Here is an 18,502-nt window from a genome sequence, read left to right as displayed (position 1 = left end):
TCAGCAGGTCACTAACTGCTTCCTTCAATTGTTTTGTCAAAAGTTTGTTTTAATGCTGTTATTGGTTACAGGCAAAAATGGATGAACTGCAGCTGTTCAGAGGAGACACTGTCCTGCTAAAAGGAAAGAAGAGGCGAGAAGCAGTCTGCATTGTTCTGTCAGATGATACCTGCTCAGATGAGAAGATTCGCATGAATAGGGTTGTTCGCAACAATCTGAGAGTGCGCCTGGGTGACGTCATCAGGTGAGGACGAGTTTGCTAACTGTTGTGTATCCCTGGGTTGCCTAGATAATTTGTGCCCTGGCTTTGAATTGTTTTGATCTGTAGCAGAGACAGGGTCCTGCAGGAAGTATTCTTGCATCTTCCGGAGGAGGTCACAGAAATATTTTCAAGTGTGTGTCTTACATCAGGGATCTTATTTTACTTTTGCTTGTGTTTCTGGCTGTATGTATATTCAGATTAATACTAAAAAATTATGCTAAAGATTCTTGAAGACTCTTCGGGACCTTCACAAGCCCAGGTCCTGTCATTAAATTAAGTAGTTGAATTACCCCACTGCTGTCATAGTATTCTTCATAAATTTACATTGTCAAATAAATTTACAAATTTTTTCCATCTAAATTTTTAATGTTCACAAAGTTAACTGTGAAAACTAGTAAGCAACATTGTAATTGATCTTATAGTATGGTTAGCTCAAGCACTGAGCTGCCCTATAACAAACAGATGTTAAAACTTGAAGCCATCAAATATCAAGATTAAAAATCCCTGAAGGTTGTTTATATTTCAATTTTTGTTATAAATTATTTTTAAAATTAGAAATGCTTGAAGTGTTGCAGGAATTTTGTACACTTGCAGAAGGTAGTGGGAAAGCATTGAAGGATACGTTTTGGTTTACAGGAGGCAGGTTCTGTTCTATGATGGGATTGGAAAGAAAAAATATGTCAACATTTCTTAAACATAAAAATGCTAATTTGCAGGTTTAAATATGTGAGAGCTGACAGTTCTTTCTCCTGAGCATTTTTCTCATCTGGAATATTGTGCATGTTCTGGGAAAACTGGAGCCTGGTTTCTGACACTAGATTTCCTGTGGTGTTATCTGGAATAATCTTTAAATACAAAATGTGTTTCATATGAACTGTAGAGGAGAGGAACGAGTCTGTTCCACCCATCTCTCTACTACTAGACAATGCAAGTTTTAAACATGACTGTAGTTGGAACAGAACAGTGCTTTGAGCTAGTCTGTGGTTTTAAAATTAAGGTGAATCCTTACTTTAACCCTATATGAGGTTACTGTTGGAGTAATTTCTAGTGTGACAGTTCAGCTGGTGCTTTCCTTTTCTCTGCTTGGACTGCTTCTGTAATGGTTCTTGGCCTTTCAGATGTGTTACTACTGATTGTCTTGGCTTCATTGCAAGGGTCAGAGAATTTTCACACCTCTTGCCCTCAAAGTTTTTTTTTTTTTTTTTTTTGCTGATCTTTAGGTACTTATTGTGTTAATTTCTTTGGCTTGGTTTCTGCCAAAATCCCGATTCGTGCACTAATTGCTTCCTGCTTGTAGTCTGTCAGCTTTTTTCCTTCTGTGGGTCAGTCTGTCTTTTCATTTACTCTTCTGCTATATCCTCACTGTAAAGCATGTAGTTAAAGAATCTCTTAATAGTCTCCAACAAACTAGCACATGAAACTTGCATGCTCAGCTGCAGTTGCACATAGGCTTTTTTTTAGCTGGCAAAGCCAGTTTGAGCTTTCTGCCTCTGCCACAGCTTGATGCTCTGATGTGTCACTACAGTAGGCTGTTGGCCTACATTGTAAAATAATACCTGAAATTATTATTTAAAAAGGGGGAAGGGGCCTTCAGACTTTAACCTAAATGTTAATTTCCACAAAAAGGGATTGACAGACACCTGGCTATCCCTGGTTGGTACTGAGAACCTTTGTTCAGAATCAGGTTTCTCAGCAACAGGAATTCTATTCTGAGTTATGAGGGAGAGAGGAAGGAACAAAGATTTTCCCTCAGCTCCCTTTCCCTTACAGTTAGTTCAGCAGTAGCTCATAGAATCACAGAATGTTTTGAGTTGGAAGGGACCTCAAAGATCATCTAGTTCCAACCCTCCTGCCACAGGGAGGGACACCTTCCACTAGACCAGGCTGCTCAGAGCCCTATCCAGTCTGGCCTTGAACACTTCCAGGGATGGGGCATCCACAACTTCTCTGGGCAACCCATGCCAGGGCCTCACCACCTTCACAGTAAAGAATTTCTTCTTATTATCCAATCTAAATAATTTCTCTCTCAGTTTGAAGACATTCCTTTTTGTCCTGTCACTGCATGCCTTTGTATAAAGTCCCTCCAGCCTTCCTGTAGGTTCCCTTCAGGCACCAGAAAGTGCTATAAGGTCTTCCTGGAGCCTTCTCTTCTCCAGGCTGAATAGCCCCAACTTTCTCAGCCTGTCTTCATAGGAGAGGGGTTCCAGTCCTCCAATCATCTTAGTGGCTTCCTCTGGGCTTGCTCCAACAGGTCCATGACCTGCTTATGTTGGGGGGGCCAGAGCTGGACACCATACTCCAGGTAGGGTCTCACAAGAGCAGAGTGGAGAGGGAGAATCCCTTCCCTTGACCTGCTGACCACACTGCTTTGGATGCAGTCCAGGACACAGTTGGTTTCTGGGATGCAAGTGCACATTACCAAGTCGTGTCAAGCTTATCATCCACCAACATCCCCAAGTCCTTCTCAGCAGGGCTGCTCTCAATCCATTCTCCACCCAGCCTGTACTTGTGCTTGGGATTGCCCTGACCCAGGTGCAGGAGCATGTGTTGAAACAAAAGTTAGCTTATTACTCTTACAGGTCTTTAGGCTGCATTAATAACTTGTGAATGTATCTTGGGGTTAGCAAAGGGGGGGCTACAGAAGAGCTGGGGGGGGATAGTATGAAACCCCCCAGCAGTTACGGATAGGGCTGAGAGGAATGAAGGAAAGCATGTGTTGTGAAGACTAGCTCTTTAATGGGCGTGATTTTTGCCTTGTCAACATTCTTATGCATGTGGGAAGTCTCACCAGAGGGTCCTTTCTGGCATTTATACTGGCCTGAGAAGGGACATCACTGCCTTTCCCAAACTTGGGTTTAAGTCCAGCATGATATGGTTAACTGCAGTTTTCTTCTGTTGCAGCATCCAGCCTTGCCCAGATGTGAAATACGGCAAACGTATCCATGTGTTACCAATTGATGACACAGTAGAAGGGATCACAGGGAATCTGTTTGAGGTCTATCTAAAGCCATATTTCCTGGAAGCTTACAGACCCATCAGGAAAGGTAATAGCACCTGTTATTGAAGTCCTGATGGCAGTGAGTGTGAGCTAGTCCTGATACCAAATAAAAAGAATTTCTGGAAGCTTGCACAGGTCTCCATGGAGCATTAGACTGACAAATGTAGAGTAAGATTTTGCTGTTGCGGATTTAATTTTTTCCTAAACTTAAGAAGAAAGAGCGATATCTGTTGCTGGCTGGTAGAGCATCTTGATAATTCTCTGTCATGGTTTAATCCCAGCCAGCAACTAAATACCATGCAGCTGCTCGCTCACACCTCCTCCCTTCTTCCCAGTGGGGAGGAGGATTGGGAAAAAAGTAAAACTCGTGGGTTGAGATAAGAACAGTTTAATAATAATATTAATTATAATAATACTAATAATAATTGGAGAGAGAGAGGGAGGGAGGAACAAAAACCAAGAGATACAAGTGATGCACAATACAATTGCTCACCACCTGCTGATGGATGCCCGGCCCATCCTCAAGCTGCGATATGTGGCTCCTGGCCAATTCCCCCCAGTTTATATACTGGGCATGATGTTCTATGGTCTGGAATATCCCTGTGACCAATTTGGGTCAGCTGTCCTGGCTGTGCTCCCTCCCAGTTTTTTACATTTGTGTACCTTCTCACTGTGGCAGAGCATGAGACAAATAGAAAAAATCCTTGACTTAGGATAAATACCACTTAGCAGCCACCAAAACATCAGTGTGTTATCAGCATTATTCTCATACTGAATCCAAAACACAGCACTGTACCAGCTACCGTGAAGAAAATGAACTCTTATCCCAGATGAAACTAGGACATTCTCTTGTGGTTTTTTGCTTCATGGGATGGGAGGACATCAGAAAACGCTCAGGTAGAACTCAGTTAATTGAGATTTTTCTCCTGAGTTGCTACCACATGATGGGATTGGGGAGTTGCCCACATATTAATCAGTGGGTTGGATATACTAGCTGGCGCACTGACTAAATGAACTTTTTCCAAACTAATTTAATTAATAACTGGGAAAGTGCATAAAAAACAAATATACGTTTAGAGTTGTGCTAGTAGCACTTCTGTTGGAACAAATAGGTCCTAATACAATATATACACAAGTTGAATTTATCCAGCTTCTGTAGTCCAGTTTAGCTAGGAGTCATAGTGCAGTATCATATATTATTCTGCTTCTGGAGACAACCAGTCTAGTTATAATAACTTCAAAATTAATTTTGATTAAGTTGAGGCTTTCTGCCATTTTTAGAAATGTTAAATTGAAACTGGATGGAAAAGAAACATGATTACTTGCCTTTGTGTTTTGTATTTAGGCAGAGTATTATATTTCTATTGTTTGCTGGTTTTGTTTGCTGTTTGTTTCTGGATGAAATTTGATGGTGCTTGAATGGTCACAGTACATGCAGCTCTTGAATTTAAAATGCAAAGCAGTGTTAAAAATGCCAGCAGTGTATACCTGCATAATCCACTTCCTTGTCCTCTGGGGCTGCTGATAGTACAAGGGTTGACATTTTGCAGCGGGCTACTGAAATGTTGGGTTTCATAGGTGACATCTTCTTGGTGCGTGGAGGGATGCGTGCAGTGGAGTTCAAAGTGGTGGAGACAGATCCAAGCCCGTACTGCATAGTTGCTCCGGACACGGTGATCCATTGTGAGGGAGAGCCCATCAAACGAGAGGTGAGCAGAATCCTGCTGTGCAGTTCTACTGAATCCCCTCTGAAATCTGTTTTGGTGGCACTCCTTAAGAGCAGCAGTGTTTGCAGTTCCTGTTTTGGCATTTTGTGTATTGAATGTAATGATTAAAACCTCTGGTTTCAGGAGATGAGCTGCTGCTGAAGATAGAGAAATGTGCTTCCAGTATCCTTCCTCATATGCTGAGATAGCACCAGTGTGTAGGTTTGCTGATGAGATGCCATACTTTGTCAGCAGCTCTTTTGCATCTGCTTCCATATATCTCATGCTGGACTTAGAGTCATCTTTTAATTCCAAAGTTCCCTTGATGCGTAGCAGGGAGGGCTTACAATGTTGCTAAATTTCATGCCGTGTGAAAAGAAAGCAATTGGTACTTTTTCAGTGAGAAATTTGAAATCTCTGGATTTTTTTTTTCTTTTTTCCTCTCAGTCCCTTGAGTGTCCCAAGCTTGAGGCAGCCTGAGTGGATTGTCTGTCAGGTCTTGGCCACCTTACTGTTACAGAGTAGGAAATCTCAGAAATGGGCTAAAGTGGTTGTATGCTTCATAAAGTAAGTGCTTTTTTACTGCCTGCAGATAAGGGTGAGTCTTAGTTTGTAGTTAGCTCTGCCTTTTGAAAAATTCCTCTCTATTTGACACTTGTGAGGCCATGTCTGAGCACTAGAAGAGTCCAGTTTCAGTTCTTCAGGACACAACAGAGACAGATAGGAGCAAGTTCAGCCAAGGCCACCAAAAATGATGAGGGAGCTGGAGGTCAGAATGAATGAGGAACAGTTAGGAGTGGGTTGATGCAGCATGGAGAAGGGAAGGCAAAGGTTCAGGCTTACTGGCAACTAACTGCCTGATGGGAAGGTGTGGATAATCAGGCTCTCTCAAGAGCTGCACCCAGGGACAGGACTAGAGGCAATAACACAAGCTGGATCAAGGAAAATTCCCAATAGAAAAAGGTTTCCCCAAACCCTGGAACAAGGCCTGGAGAGGGCAGGAATCTCCAGACCTGGAGACCTTCAGCACTTGATAGGGCTAGACCCTGAGCAACCTGCTTGAAGTGTAGTAGTTCCAGTTTGTAGGACTTGGACTGAGCCCCTCTGAGATTCCAGGCTGTGTTATTTTATTTTAGCATGGCCTAATGTTACAGATAACTAAGGCTAGTAGAAATTTGGACAGCCAAATGAATGGATGCTGTAGAGCTATATTGAAAGAGTTGGTTACAGGTGGTTTTATCTGCACATCTGGAACTTGACATTTTCTGTTAATTTGAGTCAATCCCAAGAGAAAACACTATGTTGGAGAACTGTATGGTAGCTAGGGTATGTCAGGTAGTTAGAAATGCCACTTAGAGTTTAAGGAATAAGTATATTTTATACTGGGCTTAATTGTCTTATCTTTGCTAGCCAAATCAGAGGGTCGCACAACTTGTTTTGCACTAGATTCTGTAGGGGCCCTGGCAGCAGAGGCTGTCATTCAAGAGGGTAGGCTTCAGTGAGGCATGTCTGGGAAGAGAGAGCTAAAAAACAATTGTGGAAGACACCAGGAAGACTTGAAAATGAGAATCTCAAGACATCAAAGAAATGGCAATGAGCAAAAATTTGGGTTCTGTAGACTAGGATGGATTGTTGAGCTATTGTTTCAGCTCAGATGTTTAATGTATTTCTTCCTGGGTAGGATGAAGAGGAGTCACTGAATGAAGTGGGCTATGATGACATTGGTGGCTGCCGGAAGCAGCTGGCTCAAATCAAAGAGATGGTGGAACTTCCCCTCCGACACCCTGCTCTCTTCAAGGCCATAGGGGTGAAGGTACGTCCCCATGTGCACCAGGTGGATGAGTGAGCTTGCCCTTGAGGATGACTTGATGTCAGAGGTTCATGAGGTATTGGGAGGGGAATAAGTAATTTGGGGTTTTTGGGGAGGTTTTTTGGTTTGCTTATGTTTGGGTTTTTTTTAAACGCTGGTGTTAGGAAAGTATTTCCTTACATGTTTTGGACACAGATTAAAGTACTGACAGCTTGCAAAGCAGAGGGATGCTTTGAATCAGCACTGCCAGTTACTGGCAAGGGTTTTGTTGTGTGAAGTATTAAGGGTGTTGATAGCAATGCTGACATGGCAGCTGTTGCATGAGTTTGCATCACAGTTTCAGACTGGCTTTATCAAATGCTTACAGATTCGCTGTGGATCTACTTAGGCATTCAGATACTCACCACCTAAGTCCCTTGCTTTTGTCCTCAGCCTCCACGTGGGATTCTGCTGTATGGTCCTCCTGGCACTGGTAAAACACTGATTGCCCGAGCGGTGGCCAATGAAACGGGGGCTTTCTTCTTCCTGATCAATGGTAAGTTTTGTGGCTGCTTTGGCCCCAAATCTGCTGTGTGCTCATTTGTCCATCTTATGGTAAGGAATGGTGTTAATAGGGCTTGTAGAGCCACATTGTCTCCCTGACATCCTGCCTTACCTCTTCTAAGTGTGCCTCTGGGGACACTTGGAGGCCATTTGTGTAAGTGTCTGTAGTGGCACTTCCCTTAAGCTTGATTGTTTTGTAGCAGGCTCATTGGAAAGATAGCTTTGCAATACAGGGACCTGGAGTCTGTCTGGCTGAGTGTTCATTTATGTTGGTGAGGGCAGAGCTGGGAGTGATGAGATTATTCTATGAATATGGGTGAAGGATGCTTGTTTCTGTTCCTGTCAGTATGTTCCATTCAGAAAAGAAGCTGATCTGCTGTGGATTTGTTTTTCCCTCAAGTAAAGCACAAGACCTGTTCTGTTTCATATAACATTAATTGTGAGGAACTGTCCTGAAAGCTATGAGTACCTTGGGACTTTGCTACAAGTGACAGAACCTTATTGATCACTCTTTACCTGTAGCAGTTGAGGTGGATACTGGTTTATGTCCCATAAGAATCAGACTGTGACTTCTTTCCTCAGTGCTTTTCTGTGCCATTTTACATTCAGTGCTGGAATAACTGAACATTTGTACTTAAGGAGTGATGCTTTTCTTCTCTGATTTCAATCGCTTAGACCCATGAAGGTGAAAGCAAAGAAGTATACAGCACAGTATAGCAGTGAACAGCAGTAGGGAAGTGACTTGCTTTGTATCTCAAGATATCAGATATAAATGGACTGGTTTTAACCATATGTTGTCCTTGTCATATACTTTCTAAGCTTGTGGAAGGTGTTACTGCATGCTAATGAGCTGGACATTTCTTTAGACCCTTATATTTCTATTGCATAATAAAAATAACATTGTCAGAGTTGGTGATGCATTCTCTGTCTGCTAGTCCCAAGCATGGAGCTGCAGTGGTGTAGACGGAGCTGGTATGAATTGGTGAGCTACCTGTAATGAAACATTTTTAGTACCTGCCCATACCGATGGCTCTGTAGCTGGCCTGCTTCAGTCAGCTGGCCTGCTTCAGTCAGCTGGCAGCCTTGCACTTCCAAGGGTCAGATTTCTTTTTCTTGGATCCTTTAGAAGCATACTTTTTCTTCATTACCACTCCCTTCAGCATGATGGAAAATCTGTAAAAACAATAAATCTGTGAGCTTGCACTAGTGTTCAGCAATTGTAGGAGATCTCAGAGGAATGCTGCCCTTCCTTCTGGGATTAATGTTGTCAGGAAAATTAATCCACAAACGCCAGAGGTTTACGTCCAAAAAGGAGACAGAGGAGTCCTGTAACTTTATTCATGAATAAAGGGAGAGGTCATGGGCATTTCCCATGGGGTCTCTCTCTAATTGATAGAGGACGCAGCTTCTTTTATCCTAATTTCCCGGCCGCAGGTTCCCTCTCTCTTTCCCCATTGGCTGAGGTACTCGAGAGGTACAGATTTCCCGGAACGCCTAATTAATATACATCCCCCCCTAATACAGACACCCCCAATACACATTCCCCTTTTCTTCTTCTTCTTGTGTCTCTGTTCTTGTAGTTTATTAACACAATTTTGGGTAAATCTAATTAGGGAAATTCCTATGGAAATCCTACCCATTGTTTCTTCTATCTCTCAGTATCCATGTTATCTTACCAGCAGACTCAGGTCTTATCTTTACCAGTCATTTGTTTGTAAAGACACTCCCTTATTCCTTTCAATGTGCTTACACATTTTTATTATTTATTCTTTGAGAAGAGATGGGGTTTGGGGTGTTGGTTTTTTGGTGGTGGCTTGTTGGTTGGTTGGTTAGTTGGTATGGGAGTCAATACAGACAGGCAGCCAGGACAACCACAAACCCATGGCTAAAACATAAAGTAAATTTATTTCTATTACCTCACTAACTGAGGCATCCCTGAAGCAATACCTGGGCAGGGGCACGCAAGCAGAGACATGGGCACTGTTAGTTCATGCCAGAGGATCACTGGCTGCTCACACAGGCTTATCAAGGGTTATTCCCAGCTGCAAGGTCACTTGAGCACTCACCAGTGTTTTGATTTTTAACCTATTCCTCCCAACAGTTGGGTTTTTTGGAACTCATTTATAGAATCTTATAGAGGTAAATGTATACCTGTGTAATGCATGCTAAAGACAGCTTCGATATTTTACAGCTTCTTCTTTCCCTACCCTGATAATTTGTAACCGTATAATTTGATTGCTTCCCTTGGGAGCATTAACTGTGTGTGGTGGCACATTACAGAGAAGCTCACCAAGTGTGAAATAGGGTAAGGAAAGCAGCAGCTAAAGGTAGCTCATTGGCTAGTGTTGCATTCTGTGAGAGTAAACTGAAAACACCAAAATGATGATAGAAAGTAATTCTGCATGCTGGTCTTGCCTGTTCAGATGCAAATTTAATGAACTTGGTTGATAGTATTTGCTTTGGCTTGAAATATAGATACATGTGAACCTTGTACTAAAAAAAAATTCATCTGCATGTTTTTGGGGCTAGCTGCTTTTCTTCTAGATGCCACAGTGTTGCTATTTTTCTAGGTCCTGAGATCATGAGCAAGCTGGCTGGTGAGTCTGAGAGCAACCTGAGGAAAGCCTTTGAAGAAGCAGAGAAGAATGCTCCTGCCATCATCTTCATTGATGAATTGGATGCCATTGCTCCTAAAAGAGAGAAGGTAAAGAAAGCCTTTAAAAGGTAAAGGAGCACATCCTTATTGGTAGCAGCTGGCATGAGTCTCTGCATTTGACCACAGGGTAAAGCAGTATTTAACTTAATGCTTGAAAGCAGTTGGATGTCAGAATTTGGGAATCAGAAGAGTCTGATATAGTTCACAATGTTTCTTAACAGCTCATGTCTGTGGTATCTGTCTGTTCTGGTGCAGTACTAGCTCCTGTGCTGTGTTTTAGAGCTTTTAGTCTAATTATTACTTTCTCTCTCCACAGACACATGGAGAGGTGGAACGTCGCATTGTGTCTCAGCTGCTGACTCTTATGGATGGACTGAAACAGAGAGCACATGTGATCGTTATGGCAGCCACCAACAGACCTAACAGCATTGACCCAGCACTCAGGCGATTTGGTAACCATGACTGCCATCTCTTTATTTGTGTATCAGATACTTTGTTATGGACTGTGCTTCAGGGACCTTGGAAAGATTGAGTAGAAATTAATATTAAACATCTTATGTGTTATATAAACTTCTCTCCAGCTACTTGTTTCAAATTAATTTCTAGATTTCAGCCTTTGATATAATCTTTTGTGCTTTATTAGATTAGAACTTGTAGAAATAATGAAATAATTAGAGGGTAGCACATTTTTTTTTCACTTCATCAATTAGGCAAGGCTATTTCAGGACTAAATTCTTTAGGGGTTGTTCATGCCTCAGGTTGCAGGAGGCTCTGAATTGTCCCATTTATCTTTTATTGATAAGTCTGGTAGTTTCTGAGATTCAGGTTTTTGAAACTTTGCAGTGTAAATGAATGTCATATGACCAGTTGGTAAAGTCAAATTTGCAGGAAAAATAGCCTCTTAAATGTCTAGTGAGGTGTTTGAATGCACAGCTATAGCTAGAAGAAAATGATAGGTGTACATGCCCTAGTTAATATTGCAGTAATACATGAGTTTCCTGCCTCCCCAGATATTGGGGCAATTCATGTTTTTCACCACTTGGGTACTGCTGTGAAAGTTCTGAAAAATTTAATCTCTCAGTATTTGTGGACACAAAGGTAGGAATAAATAAAAATGTCCCATGGTGTGTTGGTTAGGATAGCATATTTTCCTATAAATGAGGCTTGGAAAAAACCAGAAATCCTCTGTGTTTATATAATCCTGAACTCTAGTTAATGCAGTAATCTCACTTTCCCTAAATGGCTATAAGCCTTTCTGCCTTCTCTGATCTGACTCTGCTACTGTGCTGATTGATGCTGCAGAGAAACCCAAAGCTCTGGCATTTTCTGAAATTGTTTGTGGCTTGTCATCATGTTCCTGTATCAGAGGAAGGCAGCAACTGCAGCTCCTTTAGTTTGCAGAATCAGCAACTTAACATGTGCTTGTACTCCCCAGGTCGTTTTGACAGAGAGGTAGATATTGGTATCCCAGATGCCACTGGGCGCCTGGAGATCCTGCAGATCCACACAAAAAATATGAAACTGGCTGATGATGTGGATCTGGAACAGGTAAGTAGCATGCTATTAGGAAAACTTGTCTCTGCTCATTTAGGACAGTGTGAAACTGGGCAAATATGTGATTTCTGGGCTTTCTGCTAACTAGCTTACCAGTGACCAAAAATCCTTACTCGCTAGTTAAGAATGCTGTGGCTAAGTGAAACAAATGTGTATCAGTCCAGTCTAGAAGTGCCTTGCCACTGTCCTGTGTTTGTTTGCTGTGGCACTCGCTTTAAAAATAAAGCAAGCCTGAAACAGCACTCACAGAGCTGGCTGAGCACTGTGGTAATACTGGATGGATGTAATCTCTGTTCTGAATGAAGAACTGCAGTCCTCAGGGTTATCTTTCTGCACACTGTCTATTCCAGTTGCAACTTTGTTCTTGAGTAGGAGGTGGAACAGCAGTGTTGTTGCCTGCTAAATATGTGATAGCACTTGTCTTGAATTTGCAGCAAAGCACTAATGTTTCTGTCCTTCAGAGTTTTGTTGCACCTCTGAATGAGGGACCAGAGCATGTATTGCCCTTGCAGAGCGCTTGCTTGTATTCCTGAAAGTCATAGTCAATACTCTGCTTTCAGGTGGCAAATGAGACCCATGGCCATGTTGGTGCTGACTTGGCTGCTCTTTGCTCAGAAGCTGCTCTTCAGGCTATCAGAAAGAAGATGGATCTCATAGACCTAGAGGATGAAACCATTGATGCTGAAGTGATGAACTCGCTGGCTGTGACCATGGATGACTTCAGGGTAATGCAGAAGTGCCTTTCTTTCTTTTGTGTGCAATGTCTAATTGCTTATCTGAAGAAAGTGAAAGTAAAGTGTTAGAATTGATATAATGCTGTTTCTTCTAATGACAGTGGGCTCTGAGCCAGAGCAATCCTTCTGCTCTTCGGGAGACTGTGGTGGAGGTGCCACAAGTTACCTGGGAAGATATTGGTGGTCTAGAAGATGTAAAGAGAGAACTCCAGGAACTTGTACAGGTAAGGGTTTCCAACAGATTTTTGCCTAGTCAGCTTGAAAAATAATAATTGTCATGGTTTAGGAATGGTATTCCCCAATTTAGTGTTCCCACTGAAGCACTCCAAACCCGGCGTCCCTCACTCACTCCCCCCTCCTTTGTGGCAGGATGGAGAGAATTGGAGGCACAAAAGGTAAAGACCATGGGTTGAGATAAGAACAATTTACTGGAAACAGCAATGAGATAAGAAAAAAGTATTAACAACAGTGCACAAGAGAGGTGAATGATTTACACGTGAGTGCTTACCACGTGGAACATGACATTACCCCCGACCGTTCACTTCACGCTACCCGACTGGAAGGGACCCCCTCCCTCTGCCCCCTGCATGATGTGAGGTGCTAGAGAATAACTTTGGGGTCCTGGCCATGCCCCTCCTGGCTACTGCAAAAATTAACCCTGTCCTGGCCAGAACCAGGACAATAATAAAATTTAGAACCTCTGCACATTCCTGTTTGGGCTGTGACCAAGGTAAATGCAAAGTTTGTATGGTATTTTCTTGTAATGGACTGAAATTATCATGCTCTTTCATCTTAGAGAAGCTGGGGAGAAGGAGGTGCTGGGAAGCAGCATCAGGCTTTCCTGAGCTGAGTCTACAGGGACATCTTGGATGGGTGTTGTGCTACATGCAGGAACAGCAGCAGTTCTGCTTTTCTTAAATGGAGACTAGCAGTAGCACCACTGCCAAGAATCCTGTTATGTGATGGCTTTAATATGCTAGAAAGTAGATGAAGATTCTCATGCAGAGAGCCTCTGAAGTTTGACTTTGCATCAGTATTAGCATAGATAGAGGTGAGAAGTAATTATGAAGCCTATGAAAGGAGAAGCTGGAACAAAGTAATGAACGATCTGTGGAATTGGGGTGGTTTGGGTTTGATAAATTCCCTGCTTTCAGTTGCACTGTAGAAACAGCCTGTCTGTGAATGAAAGAATCTACTTTTCAGTATAACTTCTGGCATTAAAATCATCGCCTATCTCTGATCTTGTTGGAAGGATAAATGCTCACATCAGACATCTTGACTGTTTTTGGAGTGCAGAGAAAATAGGTTAGATAATGAGCTGTTCTCATTTGCTTTTGCAGGGCAGACTGAAGTTGGGGTTAAATGTGCTGAAAAACTACCTGAACTGGTACTTAGCTAAACTGTAAAGCCTATGAACTGTGATGCTTTTCAAACCAGTGCCCATTTAAAAACACCAGTGGCACTGAGCAGGCAGACTCTTGTGTTTAACCCACCAGAAATCAAAATTATTTTGGTTGGAAGAGACCTCAAAGATCATTCCAACCCCCCAGCCATGGTGTAGCAGGTTGACCCTGGCTGGATACCAGGCACCCACCAAAGCTGGTCTCTCACTCCCCTCCACAGCTGGACAGAGGAGAGAAAATTTAATGAAGGGTTCATGGGTTGAGATAAGGACTGGGAGAGATCACTCATCAAGTATCATAGTGGGCAAAATAGGCTCTAATTAGAGTATGAATTGAATTTATTATGAACAAAATCAGAGCAGGACAATGAGAAGTAAAATAAACCCTAAAAAAAACCACCTTCCCCCCACTCCTCCCTCCTTTCCAGCTCTACCTCCTACCCAAGCAGTGCAAGGAGACAGGGAATGGGGGTTTTGGTCAGTTCATTACCCGTGGTTTCTTCTGCCCTTCAGGGAGAGGAGTCATTCCCTCACTGCACCGTGAGGTCCCTCACCATGGGAGACAGTTCTCCATGAACTTCTCCAATGTGAGTCCATCTCATGAGCAACAGCTAAATGTGAACTGTTGTAATGTGAGTCCATCCCACGGGCAACAATCCGCCTCAAACTGCTGCAGTGTGGGTCACTCTTCCATGGGGTGCAGTCTTCCAAGGACAGGCTGCTCTGGCAAGGGCTCCTCTCTCCACGGGCCTCCCACAGGGGGTCACAGCCTCCTCTCAGGCATCCACCTGCTCTGGTGTGGGGCTCCTCCATGGGCTGTGGTGGATCTCTGCATCTCCATTGATCTCCTTGGGCTGCAGGGGGACAGCCTGCTTCACCATGGTCTTCACCCACAGGATGCAGAGGAATCTCGGCTCTGGTGCCTGGAGCACCTCCTCCCACTCTTTTTTCACTGACCTTGGTGTCTCCATAGTTGTTCTTCTCACATGTTCTCAACCCGCTCTTCTCTGGCTGCAATTACATCTGCGCAATAACTTTTCTTCATTCTCAAATATGTTATCACAGAAGTGTTACCACCATTTATAATTGGGCCAGCCTTGACCAGCAGTGTGTCCGTCTTTGGAGCTGCCAGGGATTGGCTCTGCCAGATGTGGAGGAACCTTCTAGCAACTTCTCACAGAAGCCACTCCTATAGCCCCCCCGCTACCAAAACCAGGCCATGCAAACCCAATACACATGTGACACCTTCCACTAGACCAGGTTGCTCAGAGCCCCATCCAGCCTGGCCTTGGATACTTCCAGGGATGGAATGTCCACAACTCCTCTGGGCAACCTATGCCAGTGCCTCACCAGCCTCACAGTAAAGAATTTTTTCCCAATATCCAATCTAAACCTACCCTCCTTCAGTTTGAAGCCATTCCCCCTTGTCTTATCACTACATGTACTTGTAAAAAGTCCCTTTCTGGCTTTCTTGTAGGCACCCTTTAGGTACTGGAAGGCTGTTCTAAGATCTCCCCAGAGCCTTTTCCAGGCTGAACAGCCCCAACTTTCTCAGCCTGTCTTCATAGGAGAGATGCTCCAGCCCTCTGATCAGCTCCCTGCTGGGCTTGTTTCAGCAGGTCTATATCCTTCTTATGTTGAGAGCCCTAGAACCGGATGCAGTACTCCAGGTGGGGTCTCACAAGAGCAGAGCAGGGGGGCAGAGTCACAGAACGGTTGAGGTTGGAAGAGACCACAGTGGATCATCTGGTCCAACCTCCCTGCTCAAGCAGGGTTATTCCACAGCACATGGCACAGAATTGCATTCGGATGGTTCTTGAATATCTTCAGTGAGGGAGACTCCATACCCTCTCTGGGCAATCTGTTCCAGTGCTCAGTCACCCACACAGTAAAGAAGTTCTTCCTCATGTTCAGGTGGAATTTCCTGTGCATCAGTTTCTGCCCATTGCCTCTCATCCTATTTCTTGGCACCACTGAGAAGAGCCTGGTCCATCCTCTTGATGATCCTCTCTTCAGATACAGATAGACATTGAGGTCCCCTCTTAGTCATCTCTTCTTAAGGCTGAACAGACCCAGCTCCTTCAGCCTTCCCTCATAAGTGAGAAGTTCCAGTCCCTTAATCAGCTTTGTCACCCTCCACTGGACCCGCTTCCAGGCGTTCCATGTCTCTCTTGTACTGAGGAGCCCAGAATGGGACACAGCATTCCAGATATGCCTCACCATGAATCAAGCAAATCGCAGTGTAGCAACTCAAGAGACTTAGTCTTTGAAGCAGGTATTCGTTTATTTGGTGCCGGGTGCATGGGGGATTTTTTCCTGTCTATCATGCATACCAGGGTGCATTGTTTTCTCACTCTTAAGCTGTGATTACATACATATTCATAAAGGGAAGGCCTATTCTAATACAAAGGAGTGTCTAAGCTAATAAGTTCCCAGGATCGGGTTGCACAATTTCGCACAGCCGCAGTTCTCTCTGGTGGTCGCACTGAGGAATCCTCAGGGTCTTTTTTGGATGAAGACTAGCAGTCTTCTTTAGAGTGCACTTTTCACCTTTTCTTGAGGAGCATTTGCCATCTCTCCCCTGCTGTGTCAGCAGTTTCTCCCCCAGTTCTAACCGCCTCTGTTCCTGTCTTTGGCTGCTAGGCCCCTCTTATCTTTTCGGAGGTCATCCTGACCTGCCTTTGTTAAGGCTTGCAGGAATGAGATGGCTTTTACTGTTGGGGAAGATGAAATAGGAAAGCCTTATACATATGATTACCTTGCAAAAGATGCTGAGAACATAGAAAGTATAAACAAAATTGAGATGAAAACAAGGTTTGAGTTAGAGAGTAACTAAGAAACAATAGTATAGCCGACTGAAGGTAATCCCCCTTCTTGATAGAACAATGCCCTCTGCCTAGGCAAGTCCAAAGGTCAGAGCAGACCCTGCCTACCTGGTAGAGATTCCAAAAAGCAGTTTTTTTAAGGTTTGAAATATGACCCTGTATGGTAATGTGATGATTCTTATAGGTTGTATGTAAATGCTGTAGGGTTTGTGGCTTGTCTTAGATTGGTTAAAGAGAATTAGAATATTCAACAGAGAAGATGATTTATTGCATTGTAAACGGCAAATCGCTCTCTTCTTTCTGCTCTCTTTTGCTCTCTCTCTCTCTCTCTTTTCTCTGGCCTGCTTTGGGCTGTGTCTTGCAGCCCAGCAGGCCTCTCACGCCCATGCTCTTTCGCAATAAACTCACATGCTCTAAAACCCATCTTTAGAGATCTCTCGTTCCTATTTTACCCTCATAACTAAACCCCACGGAGTTTTTTCCCTACATTTTACCTCTTACAACCGGGGCTAAGTAGAAGGGCAGGACCACCTCTTCTTAATGCACCCCAGGATACCATTGGCCTTCTTGGCCACAAGGGCACTGCTGGCTCATGGACAGCTTGTTGTCCACCTATACCCCCAGGTCCTTCTCTGCAGAGCTTTTTTCCAGCAGGTCACCCCCCCCAGTCTGTACTGGTTCCTGGGGTTATTCTTTCCCTACATTTGCCTTTGTTGAACTTCAGACAGTTCTCTGCCCATCTCTCCAACCTGTCGAGATCCTTCTGAATGCCTGCACAGCACTCTGGGGTATTGGCCACTCCTCCCAGCTTTGTCTTGTTAGCGAACTTGCTAAGGAGGCATCTACCCCTTCATCCAAGGTATTGGTGAACAAGTTAAACAATACTGGGCCCAGTATTGAACCTTGGGGAATACCACTAGTGACAGGCCTCCAACTAGACCCTGTGCCACTGATTATGACCCTCTGGGATCTGCCATTCAGCCAGTTCTCAATGCATCTCACTGTCCACTCATCCAGTCCACACTTTCTGAGTTTGCCTATGAGGATGCTGTGAGAGACAGTGCCAAAAGCCTTGCTGAAGTCCAGGTAGACAATATCCACTGCTCTCCCCTCATCCATCTATGTAGTTGTTTCATCGTAGAAGGCAGTCGGGTTGGTCAAGCATGATTTCCTTTTAGTGAATCCATGCTGACTACTCCTGATGACCTTCTTGTCCTCCATGTGGATAGAGATGACCTCCAGAATGAGGCACTCCATCACCTTTCCAGGGATTGAGGTGAGGCTGACTGGACGGTAGTTCCCTGGGTCCTTCTCCTTGCCCTTTGTGAAGACTAGGGTGACATTTGCTTTCTTCCAGTCCTCAGGCACCTCTCCTGATCACCACGACCTTTCAAAGATGATTGTGAGCAGCCTTGCTCTGGTGTCCATCAACTCTCTCAGCACTTGTGGATGCATCCCATCAGGGCCCATGGACTTGTGGATGTCAAGTTTGTTTAGGTGTTCTTTGACCCAATTCTCCTTGACCAAGGGAAAGTCATCCTTCCAACATTCCTTTTCCCTGGTCTCCTGGGTCAGAGATCCCTGAGGGCTGGTCTTGTCAGTGAAGACCAATGCAAAGAAGGCGTTCAGTAACTGCCTTCTTTGCATCCTCTGTCACCAGGGCCCTCCCTCCATTTAGTAATGGGTGCACATTATCCTTAGTTTTCCTTTTGTTATTGATGTATTGGAAGAAGCCCTTCTTGTTGTCCTTGACATCCTTGGCCAGATTTAATTCCAAATGGGCCTTGGCCTTCCTTGTCTCATTTCTACTTATTCTGACAACCTCTTTATATTCATTTGAAGTGGCCTGGCCGTGCTTCCATCTCCTGTGTGCTTCCTGCTTTTGCTTGGGTCCCCTTTGCCTGATTTCTTGCTCATTGGGATGTATCATTCTTGAGCCTGGAGGAAGTGATCCTTGAATATTGACCAGCTCTCTTGGGCCCCTCTTCCCCTCAGGGCCTGTTCTCATGGGA

General features: G+C 43.9%; 1 protein-coding gene across 2 annotated transcripts in view; it reads left to right on the top strand.

Annotated features, from left to right (window-relative positions):
• The window catches only part of LOC146425438 (transitional endoplasmic reticulum ATPase), a 58,470-nt gene that overhangs the window by 9,499 nt on the left and 30,469 nt on the right, over positions 1 to 18,502 (top strand). Inside the window, exons 1-10 of one of the 2 annotated variants that reach the window (XM_085041411.1) lie at positions 75 to 244; positions 3,164 to 3,306; positions 4,839 to 4,969; positions 6,648 to 6,779; positions 7,209 to 7,311; positions 9,890 to 10,023; positions 10,292 to 10,427; positions 11,411 to 11,523; positions 12,090 to 12,254; positions 12,365 to 12,487. In XM_085041411.1, the coding sequence (XP_084897537.1) occupies positions 78 to 244; positions 3,164 to 3,306; positions 4,839 to 4,969; positions 6,648 to 6,779; positions 7,209 to 7,311; positions 9,890 to 10,023; positions 10,292 to 10,427; positions 11,411 to 11,523; positions 12,090 to 12,254; positions 12,365 to 12,487 (1,347 nt within the window). In that variant the 5' untranslated portion in view covers positions 75 to 77. Of the gene's footprint in view, positions 1 to 74; positions 245 to 3,163; positions 3,307 to 4,838; positions 4,970 to 6,647; positions 6,780 to 7,208; positions 7,312 to 9,889; positions 10,024 to 10,291; positions 10,428 to 11,410; positions 11,524 to 12,089; positions 12,255 to 12,364; positions 12,488 to 18,502 lie in introns of those variants that run through there. The other variant, XM_085041412.1, reaches the window with a different exon arrangement.

The sequence above is a fragment of the Lichenostomus cassidix genome, chromosome W (assembly GCF_008360975.1).
Source record: "Lichenostomus cassidix isolate B80296 chromosome W, HeHo_3.0, whole genome shotgun sequence".
Taxonomy (NCBI): Eukaryota; Metazoa; Chordata; class Aves; order Passeriformes; family Meliphagidae; genus Lichenostomus; species Lichenostomus cassidix.
This window is presented reverse-complemented; position numbering and strand designations above follow the sequence as displayed.